This window comes from Halichoerus grypus, chromosome 8 (assembly GCF_964656455.1).
Source record: "Halichoerus grypus chromosome 8, mHalGry1.hap1.1, whole genome shotgun sequence".
Classification (NCBI taxonomy): domain Eukaryota; kingdom Metazoa; phylum Chordata; class Mammalia; order Carnivora; family Phocidae; genus Halichoerus; species Halichoerus grypus.
The window spans coordinates 7,053,884-7,064,796 of NC_135719.1; the positions used below are offsets into that span (position 1 = coordinate 7,053,884).

At 50.6% G+C, this 10,913-nt stretch overlaps 1 protein-coding gene across 3 annotated transcripts; it reads right to left on the reverse strand.

Moving 5' to 3' along the window:
* Window positions 1-465: 465 nt before the first annotated feature.
* MRPS11 (mitochondrial ribosomal protein S11) lies at window positions 466-10,876 on the reverse strand. Of its 3 annotated transcripts, none has more exons than XM_036113430.2 (6): window positions 10,562-10,863; window positions 10,321-10,443; window positions 4,881-4,979; window positions 2,657-2,786; window positions 1,623-1,688; window positions 466-1,084 (listed from the first exon to the last, which is right to left on the reverse strand). In XM_036113430.2, exons 1-6 carry the CDS (start codon window positions 10,624-10,626, stop codon window positions 977-979), a joined length of 591 nt encoding a protein of 196 aa, XP_035969323.1. In that variant the 5' UTR covers window positions 10,627-10,863; the 3' UTR covers window positions 466-976. The 3 variants fall into 3 exon arrangements, 2 of the variants coding, with proteins under 2 accessions (XP_035969323.1, XP_035969324.1); XR_004923956.2 differs by having other exon boundaries at window positions 1,013-1,084; window positions 2,520-2,786; window positions 10,562-10,876; XM_036113431.2 differs by lacking the exon at window positions 10,321-10,443 and having other exon boundaries at window positions 10,562-10,866.
* Window positions 10,877-10,913: the final 37 nt, after the last annotated feature.

Genomic DNA, 10,913 nt, shown 5'->3' on the forward strand with positions numbered 1-10,913 from the left:
TAGACCCCTCGCCTTGGGCTCCCGTGTAGTGTCCGGGAGCTGAGAGGCGATCGCTGAGCAGCTAGTCCTGCCTGGGGCTCCCCACCGTCCACTGCTCCTGCCCATCCCTCCATCCAGCCAGTTTTCGAGGGAATCCCGTCTCATACCCCTCTCCCTCCTCCCTTCGGGGTCCCTGGATCTCGGGCCATCTCGGGCGCTGGGACTGGGGAAGGCCCCCGCGCGTGCGCAGGAGACGTCACCATGGGGGAGCTCAGGCAGTCCTCCCACACCGCTGGCGCTAACTTTAAACATGCCCGTTATCGGTGGGATTTCTACCACCAGAATACTCCAGAGGGAGGAGGCAAGCAGCTCTCCATTTGGGGCCCGAAAGGAAACATCTGGGAGCAGGGAGGAGGCTGCCGGGTAAGCAACGGCTCTCCCCCTCCGCCTGAGGTCTCCCCTCCCCATTCACAGTCACATCCTCACTTTCATTTTTTTTTTAAAAGATTTTATTTATTAGAGAGAGAGAGTGCACGAGCAGGGGGAGCGGCAGCAGAGGGAGAGGGGGAAGCAGGCTCCCCGCCGAGCAGGGAGCCCGACGCGGGGCTCGATCCCAGGACCCCGAGACCACAAGCCGAGCGGAAGGCAGACGCTCAACAGACTGCGGCACCCAGGCGCCCCGCGCCCTCACTCTCGGAAGGCCACAGGGATCACTGCCCGCAACTGGGCAAGCCAGAGCTCACACGTTACGACAGGCGGCAGAGGTGCGTCTAGCTTGCAGAGCAGCGCTTCCTGGTTGCGGAGTCTGCACCGCAGCTGCCCTGGGGCTCCTCTCGAGTCCCTTCTGCACCCCGGTCTCCAGTCGAAGGGACAAGCGAGGCCGCCACGCAAGGGGGTCTCCAGCAAGCCCTGCTCTGGGGAGAGCTCGGACAGTGTGCCTTCTACGAGGTCCAGCTGGAGGTGGGACTTGCCAGGTTCAGCCACACGCTTCCTTTCATCACAGCCTCCGAGCCTTCCTGGGGCGGCAGCCGTTGTGTGGGATGGGGGTGTTGTCTGTGATTGAGATCACTTCCACGCCGCCCATGGTCAGTCCCTTGATGGCAGACTGGAAGGAGCAGAAGGAACAGCAGAAATGCCATGGACCCAGCACGTCCACGGAGGGCTTGGAGACGGACAGGGTGGGGGCTCTGATCCCTACAATCCTGACTCTGTTCTCTCCCCACAGACTCCCAACAAAGCCCCTTCACCGCGTCCTCGCTGCTGTCCATTTCTCTCGGAGCACCTGCCACTTCCCACCTTGTGCTTTATGATCTGAAAACCAAGACTACCTGTAAACCCCAACCCACCTTAAGCATTACCCTTTTGTAGTGTCCTCTGCCTGGAATGTCCCCTCCCTCGTCGCACACCTGGCTAATGCCTTGCTCTTCTTGAAAAGTTAGTACAGATGTCACCTCTTTGGGGATGAATTAAACTCGGTGACCTGGGCTTGCTTTTGAGAAGCTCAGTAGGTTAGAAGACCAGAAAGACACTCAAGCCATCCTGGAAATCCAGGAGAGGGCTTGTCTACTCTCCTGACTCTGTGCTCAAGCCCCGTTTCTCTCACGAAGGAAGCACACACGCTGCAGAGCCTCCCGGCCACTTACCAAGCGCCCTGGGCCCAGGCCCTTCACCACCACTCGGACGTGGGTCACGCCCTTGCCCGCAGCTTTCTGGAGAGGAGGAGCAAGTGGTTAGCGCTCCGGGGAGAAGACACCCACATATGTAAACAGGCAGAAAACAGGGACGGCAGTAAAGGACAGATGGTCACGGTGCTAGGCAGACACGAGCAGAGAGCACCGCACGTGTCGGATTCTAGATTTACAGCCGACTGTGATCCCTGTTAACCGGGGCAGCACTGCCACCTGATGGAGATTTCGGAACACGGCTCACATTTTTCTCAGTAAAGGCAGAATTTTAAGGCCTCGCTTAAATAACCCACTTAAAAAGCGTTATTTTAAATCATTGAAAATTTTAAGTGTTATCATTTAAAATTTTCTTTCTTGATTATAAAAGCAGTTATTCATTATAGAAAGTCTGGAAAACACACAGAAGTCACTCAACCTACCACGCAGAAGCCACTATTAACACTGACATTTCAAGTGTATAAAATCTGTATTGTATTTTGATGATCATTAATACACAGCAAATAATATTTTGGGGCACCAAGCTTTGTTTGAAGGCCAAGGTTTTCCTTCAGGAAATACTTCCTGTTTGGCAGAACGTGAACTCTGTAAGGCCGGCGCTATGGTAGACCGCGCACAGGCCGGGGCCCCGGACCAATGACTCAAAGCAAGCAGCACTCTGGATCTTAACTGGCTCTCAAAAACGTGGGTAATTCTGAGCGTCTTCTGAGCATTTAAGGTAATGAATGTAAAGGGTCTGGCGTACAGTAGATGGTCAATAAATATACTAATAGGAGCATACTGCCAATTGGCTTCTAGAAAGGTCCGCAACAGCTCACAATGAAATCGGTATCGCATGAGGGAAGGAGAGAGACAGACCTCTTCCGACTGCCGCCAAGGTTGGGGCATCGAACCAGAGCTGTGGGGCACCACTGCTTCGAGGAGAATCCTCCTCACGGGATCAGCCACGCGGAGGCCGGAGCACCACCAGAAGGAGCCAGAAAGCACACACTCACCACGGCGGCGGCTATCCCTGCTGTCTGTGCGGCGATGCCCGTGCCCTTCTTGGCGTTCCGGAAGCCCTCCGTGCCACAGGAAGTGCGCGCAAGGGGCTGGTGAGCGGCCGAGACCACCTGGATCTGTGTGCTGGGGAAGCAGGGAGGCACGCAGCACATAACGACCGGTCAGGGAAGTAAGAGCACTGAAGCCAGGCCCCTGCAAGCCCACGTGCGAAGGAAAAGGGCACTCGGCCACTTCCCCTCTGAGCTGCTCAGATGAATGCTTTTCGAACTCCTACAGCAGGTGTCAAGAAAGGTCAGAATCACCCCCTAAACCTCATCAAAAACGGACACGTCATATCATCTAAGGACTGCTCTGTATGGACTGCATGCTTGTGTCCCCCCAAAATTCATGTTGAAATCTTAACCCCAAACCTCATGGTATTTGGAGGGGGGGTCTCTGGGAGGTGAGTGGAGGTGGAGCCCTCACCAATGGGGCCCCAGAGAGCTCCCCCGCCCCTTCCATCATGAGAGGACACAACGCGAAGCCGGCCACCTGAGACTCAGAGGAAGTCTCACCAGAAGCCCCCCACGCTGGCTCCCTGCTCCCGGACCTCCAGAACTGTGAGGAATCCACGTCCGTTGTTTAAGCCCCCCGTTTGTGGTATTTTGTTTTAGGAGTCTAAGACAAGCTGCAGAATCCGGGGTGGTTAAATGTCATCCAGAAGAAGCGTCTAAGATTTGATACCTTTGTCGGGCTTTTTTTCTAAGAAGTTAGATGTTTCACATCAGGTAATTAAAAAAAAAAAAAGGCTTTTGTTAGGGAAAGTTTCAAATATACCCGAAAATGAACAGAAGAGTATATGAACACCCATGGACCCCATCGCCCAGCTTCAGGAATTAACTCCTATCCAATTTAGTCTTGTCTATAAACTCTGTTTCTACTCCCTTCTTCCCCCACAATGGGTTATTTTGAAGCAAATCCCAGACCCATCATTTCATCAGTAAATATTTCAGTATATATTTCTAAAAGATAATGACTTAACAAAATCCCATAAAACCATTATCATACCTAAAAAAGTGAGCAATATTCCCATATTGGATCATTTTAATGCTAATGACACTCTGTTCCACGATCACAAAACTTTTTTTAAGTGAAACTTTTCTAGTCATCTCTGACTTCAAGAAATATTTAGACATGCATTTCATGTCCCCTTGGCCAACATCGCTGAATCTTCTGGTCTGAGGAGCTCCCTGAGGACTCCGGTCAAGAGGGAGGTGGAGGAGCCGTGCTGGGGGGGCCGGTGGGCGGACCTGGGTCCGGACCGTCTGCTTGTTGGCCCGGCTACCACTGCCCTCTCCCCCTGGCAGGGCTCCCTGGGTTTTCCGTGCTGAACAGAAGCACAGGAGAACTGCTCGTCCCTGACACAACTTCAGCAGAGGCGCTTATACAGAGAGCACTAACCTAGGTCCTTATTAGCCTGAGAAGGGGAGAAAAAGAAACCCAGCTGCTCTCACTTCGAGCTTGTCACATGAATGCGGGATGAATCCTCTGGCATCTCAGCTGTGCTCCACACGCCATCCCTGACCACCGACAGTCCCTTGTACGGTTCTCTGAATCGCTTCCTGGGCAGGCTGTGACTAAGCAATGAGCCCACCTCCCAGTGGGGGCCGGCCTGCAAAGCTGTCCCTGAGGTCAGCAAGGTTTCTGTTGCCAACATGCACCTGGGAAGGCCCCAACACTCATCTGGAAGTCACGCACTGAATCACGACTCTGTGTAGCCCTATGAGGTTGGAGGTCAGTGCACAGTGCCCCAAGGTGAGTGCTTCAAAGGGACAATACTTACTCGCAGATTTACATTTTGGTTAGTTTGTCAGTAAATCATAGACTCTTAAACCACCTCTCTCATGTATATCTCACCCATCCTCTGTTCCCCAGTACCCAGTAACACTTAACACATGCACCCTAATAAACACTCTCTCCAACTTTTGAGCAGAACTAGGAAATACTAGTCCTAAGGCAGGCAGAGAAAGCTTAACACTAGGATCTGCCCAACCTAGTTCATGTTTTCATGAAATCTGAAGAAACTTTATAAAGACAGAGGTGGTTCCTCAAAACGAGGAGGAGGGGCGCCAGGGGACCGTGTGGAACGCAGGCCCCTGGGCTTGCCCTCCCCCACGAAGGAGAAAGAAGCCCCCCCCACCCCCCGCTGAGATCTGCCCAGGTGCTCCTTCCACTTACTTGTTGTAGGACGCTTTAATGTGTGCGATTGGGATCTCCTCGAATTTCTTTCCTGCCCACCTCAGAGGGCTCTCCTGTCCTGGAACTGGAGGGTAAATGCTGTAATTAAAGAAACACTTCAGGTAAATCCCGATTTTTTTTGTTTTAAGTCAATGAAAACCAGCAGCGCTGCACCTCGGACCTGTTCCTGGGGTAGCTGCCCCCAGTCGGTCTGGTGCTATAGCGTACCCACGAACACTGGGCCGAGGTGGTCTTTTCTCGAGTGTCGACTCTGGACACACCTAGTGACTTTCCACTAGGAGAAAAAGAGCATTTAATCCACTCTCCCTACCTTCCTGTGTCCCTTCTAGTACATTCAGATCAGTATTTTCAACTCTCTATGGGACACTCTTTCTGCAACTAAAATAAATAAAGTCAAATCTCTATTTCTGGTTTCAGATGTATCTTGACTCTCTATTTTATAAAAAAGGACAAAATAATTTTAATAATACTTACAGTATCATTACTATAAAAAAAAAATCCAGCATCCCCCATGATAGAAGTCAGCAAGCCTTTTCTGTAAAGGGCCAGATAGTAAATACTTCAGGGTTTGCTGGCCACGGAGTCTCTGTTCAACTACTCAGCTTTGCCTCTTGAGTGCAAAAACAGCCACAGACAACAGTAAGTTAACGCGTGTGACTGTGTTTCAGTAAAATGGTATTTACAAAAAACCAGGCGCCTGGCCAGATTTGGGTAGCACCCAGTTTGCCAACCTCTAGCCTAGACCAGTAGCATTCCGTGCTGGCTGAATGGCAGAATCTTGTGATTCTGATGCTTAATCCCCACGCCTCACTTCTGGATGGGGCCTGAGAATCTATTCCTAAAATATCCCTGGTGAACCAGATGCGAACCCAGGGTTGAGAACACTGATCTAGACATTGTGTTGAGTTCAAGATCTTTCTCTATCTCGGTGTAATCTGTCCTCTGGCTACCTCTAGGTCAGTATTCTTTGTGTGCAGGTGGAGAAACTGAGATACAAATAGGAGAACAGGGTCAGCAAGGGAAGCCAGGTTTTGGGCCTAGGAGACCTGCCTCAATTCAAAGCCCAGTCTGCAATGCTGTCCTTCCTTTTACTCAAACATACAGTTGTCCCTCAACATTGCAGACGTGAGTAAGCCTGCTGGTGCATCCTGCCTACACGCACCAGACCCGTGTTTATACCTCCTCATGCCTCCTGAAATTCAACGGACTGCAGTTTAGAAAATACTATATTAGAGGAGAGCCATCCTGCCACCAAGCCCCACCTGCTTTCCTAGAGAGATTTTTAAAAAACAAAACAGAAAATAATGCAATGGTCTTCAAGAGTTACAAGTGTGTTCCTCCCTGCTAGGCCTGATCTGGAGACGATTCGGCCCCTCAGCAGGCTGCCAGCTTTTCAACCTACGAGCCAAGATGGAAAGTAGACGAGGCTCTGAGAGGACATCATCATTTCCCCAGGGATCATTTCCCCTACTGACTCGGCGGGGGGTCCAAAAACTAAGCCTACTAAAGTCTGACCATACTAGTGTAATGCTTTCATATACAGCAAGGGTTCTGAACTCGGGAGGATTTGGAACTTGAACCATTTAATTAAAGGCACAGACAAGATCAGGCCTCTAAACTGACAAGGTCCAATGTACAAAGGAACAAGTGGTTCACCAGGGGGAAGCCCAGACAAAGGAAAGACAAAGCCCACCGACACTGGTCTGCTGCCTCTTCATACCCGTGCTCAAAACCAGGAAAACGGAGGGGCCAGCACACACGGTGTCTCTTCAGAAGGGCTGAGGACTGAAAACAGCCTCTGCTCTCTCCCGCTGAAGGTCTGGGAGGGCTGACTTCCACTGCAAGCAGCTCAGGTACGGGACGGAGGGCAACCACGCCAAACGGACCCTGACAGTGCGCCAGACGCTGGGACCTGGGCCGGGTCCGCTGTAGTTCCATCCCCAGATAAAGAAAGCCTGGCCTCACGGTTGGCAAACTGGGTGCTACCCAAATCTGGCCAGAGGACAGATTACACCGAGATAGAGAAAGATCTTGAACTCAATACAATGTCTAGATCAGGGTTCTCACAGTGGCTAGAGATGATTTTTTAAAAATGCAAATAAATGTAGAAAAATGCAGCGTTGATAGTCCTGGCTCACCACTCCTGTCATAATTATACATACGGCTTCCGTAAGATCCTTCCAACTATATGGCTTCTGTTTCTTGACCTCCTTTTCTCCAATGATCCTGTGTCCTCTATCCTAGCCTGGCTACTTCCTCCTGTGGTCATACCTGGCCTTTGTCATTGCCATGTCTGCAACTTCATCATGACCTTGGTTTCAAGCAGCACCTCCAGGCACACCCATGCGACCCCCACTCCAGGAACCCTTCCAAGCACTCCGATTCTCCCACTGGTTCACTTTCCCTCACCACCCCCAGGCCTTCTCTTCTCTCCTGGCCTCCAGTAAGTTTCATGACCAATCATTATCATCGCTCCCTTGCATACCCTCTCTGTCCTCCGCCTCCTCTTACTTCATCGTACCTTCCTGGCAAACCCCAACTCTGGCTGAATCCATCCCTCCAGCCACTCTGAGCCTGGGCATGCCTCTGCACAGCTGGCTAGAGAAAAATCCACACCAATGTTGACTGGTCTCTCTACATAGCATGGTTTCTCAACTTGAGCACTATTGACATTTTGGGCAAGATAACTCTTGGTGGTGAGGGGCTGGCCTGTGTGTTGCGGGGTGTTCAGCAGCATCCTTGGCCTCTACCCACTAGTTGTCCCTCCACTGTCCTGAGTTGTAACAACCCCAAATGCCTGCAGATCTTGCTGAAATTCCTCTTGGAGGCCAAATTGCCCCAGTTGAGAACTGCTTTATTTTAATGACTTCTAACATCGAGTGGGCCCTCAGCACTGGATGCATGTCCCCAATTCAATTATCCTTCCACTCTCCTGGATGACTACTTTATACCTTCCTTTGTCTAGGTAGGAAGTGGAAGCCTCCACTTCCCTCCTGTCTCCTCACGGCCAGCTGATGACCTTCGTAGAGAAATACAAGCAATCAGAGTTTCTCCCAGCTTCCACTACCAAACATCTGTGCCCACAATCTTTGCCTTCTCTCCTCTTATGATGCTCCACTTGTCAAGGACATCACTCCAGCAATGTTTCCATCCCGTATCATTCCCATCAGCAAAACATGCTGTCATTTCCCCAACCTACAAACAAACAAAAACCTCTTTATCTCAAAGCCTCCCTGAGCTATTGCCCATTTCTCTACTCCCTCTCAAAGAACTGACTACACTTGACGTTTCTTTCTGTCTTCTATTCTCCTTGAACTCACTCCAATCAGACTTTAGCCCTATTATTCTGCCAAAAATGCTCTAGGCAAGGTCACCAACCAACTCACCATGTTAAATCCAATGAGCAGTTCTGTCATCAGCACAGTGACTTATCATAACAACATCTGACACAGCTGATCTCTCCAGCCTTGAACTACATTAAAAAAAAAAAAAATCCCTCTAGGTTTTATTACTACCTCTCAGGAGTTTCCGTCTTTGTCTCTTTTGCCGATTTTTCCTCATCTCCTAAATTTCTAAATGTTAGAGCTCTAGGGTTCAGTCCTTGGACCTCTTCTCCTCTTTATCTACCTTTACTCTCTTGATGATCTTGTACAGTCTTGTGGTTTTAAACATCACCGATATGATGAATCTTCCAAATATGTGTCTCTAGCCCCGATCAGTCCCCTGAACCCCATTTCTAAAAGCCTACAGTGTAACTCCATTGGATGTTAATTTTAAGCAAAGCCGAACTCCTGCAGCCTTCCCCATCTCAAGAAATGATGACTCCACCTTTCCAGCTGCTTAGGCCAAAAATTTTAGTGTTCCTTCCTTCCTCTCCTTTTCTCACACCTTACATGAACACATCCTGTTGGTCCCACTTTCTGTATGTCCTACCCCAAAAGCTGTCATCCTGGTCCAGGCCACCATCATTTCCTGCCTGGATTATTTCAAAAATCTTCTAACTGCTTAGAAGACGTCTCCCAGCTTCCATCCTTACTTCTCTACAGTTCAATATCGACACGGCAGCCAAAGGGACTCTTTAAAATGAAGCAACATCATTTCAACTCTCTATTCAAAATTCTCAGTGGCTTCCCATCTCACTCTGAGTCAAAGCTGAAGTCCTCACGAAGTCCTACAAGCCGGAACAGATGCACCCCGTGTATCTGCTGCACCACTCATCCCCTTCCCCCATCTCCTGTTTTGCTCCTCACTCCTCCACACTGACCTTCTCGCTATTCCTCCCAAACACTAGACACACCCTCACCATCTGTCATACCCTCATGTTTTACGTGTTTTCTATTTACTGCCCCCTATCCACTAGAATTTAAGTTCTATGGGGGCAGGGTTTTTTGGGTGTTTGGTCACTGATGTGTCCCTAATGCCTTAAAACAGTGCCTGATGTTGTTGAATGACTCCAACAGGATCTTGGCTTAAGTTCCTTCAGGAGCTCCCCACCGTCTACAGTGGGAAGAGTGTGAAAGTCGCACTGTTACAGATAAGACCCTCAGCTGATTCCTTCTCTTGCTGGCCTCATCTGCCATCACACAGACACCTGAATATACCATGTGCTTTCATACTGCATGCCTTTACACAGAATACTAGCTTTGCCTAAAATCATCTCTTCCATGTTGTCCAGCTGAACTCTCATTCAGTTCAGTTCTTAGCTCCACATTATCTTCCCAGCAGTCTTGCCTGATTTCCTCAGGAGTGAGACACTCATTCCTTCATACTTCCAAGCAACCAGTTCTTACCTCCAGCACACTACTGACCAGATTATGCTGAAAATGCTTGCATGTCTGTTTTCCCCAGTAGCCTGTGACCTACTCGTGGGGGAAGAATGATCTTTTGTATTTGTATTCCCAGCACCCTAGCACAGTGCCTGGCACCAAACAGGTTTTCAGTAAACATTTGTTAAATGGATGTGAATGCACATAGGGGTCGTGGCACTGATGGAAAGCAACGGGCCAGTCCCCAGGGCTGAGCACAAAATCCACCCTGCCCCAACTCAATAATCTACACCACAGCGTAGCGCCCCCTGCCCCCCAACTCCCATTTTGCATCCGAGGCCCAGGGAAGGTTGTTGGTCTGCCGTGATACCCCTCTCAGAGGGAAAAAGTGATATTTACTATACACCTCCGACATTCACTCATTCTTTCATCAAACTGTTCACAGAGCGCCCACTTTGTGCCAAGGTTCATCTCATTTGATCCTCGCAAACTCTCTCGGCATCCTTTCCATTTGTAGACGAGAAAGCTGGGGCTCAGGTACTAATTTGCATAAGGTCCCAAAGACGTCAAGTGGCAAAGTTGGGAATTCACTGGTTCTCGGGCTCTGGACGGCCGTGCCGGTGTCCCGACAGCTGGGCTTAAGTGGCCCTCACCTGAAGCTGCTGCGGCTCGAAGCCGGAGCCGCCGCCTTCTCCTCAACCTCCTGACTGGCCGCCGCGTCTTGCAGCTGCTGGGCGCCGGTGTGGATGGTGGAGGCCGGCGCCCCGGCCACGACCCTGCGGAGAAGGAAGGCTCGGTGAGGTCAGGCTTAAAGGCCACTGCAGTCCAGGCGGCTCAGGGACACAGGCAGGAGCGCAGTCGTGTGTGTGTGTGTGTGTGCGTGATCATTCTTACCTGGGCGTCGGTGGCCAAGCCCACGACCGCAAGAACCAAGACCCCGTCTTTCGTACCACCTGCATGACTTGGATTGACCCCCGTCAGCTTCCGTCCGCGGCCACCGCGGAGCCTGGCGCAGCTGCAGCGGCCCGCACCACGAGCGCTTGTGGGGGAGGGCGTAGAAGGAAAGTCATCTCAGTCCTCTTCATAAGGTCCACTAAAGATTTTTATTCCCATTTAAATGCTCTACAATAACTATCGTTTCGAGTGTCAACTGGGAATTTCTTCCCTTTCCCCTAACCTTCTAACATGAGATCTTCGCCCACCCCTCCATATTGGAATGGTTCGTTCTAATTGTTCACCCGACAGA

What these genes read in the sequence shown, in the direction of transcription:
- MRPS11 (XM_036113430.2), bottom strand. Translation starts at nt 10,626, where the DNA reads ATGCAGGTGGTACGAAAGACGGGGTCTTGGTTCTTGCGGTCGTGGGCT. An exon ending in TCGAGCCGCAGCAGCTTCAG is followed by an intron (nt 4,980 to 10,320) that starts GTGAGGGCCACT and finishes CTTTAATTACAG; the next exon opens with CATTTACCCTCCAGTTCCAG. An exon ending in ATTAAAGCGTCCTACAACAA is followed by an intron (nt 2,787 to 4,880) that starts GTAAGTGGAAGG and finishes CTGCTTCCCCAG; the next exon opens with CACACAGATCCAGGTGGTCT.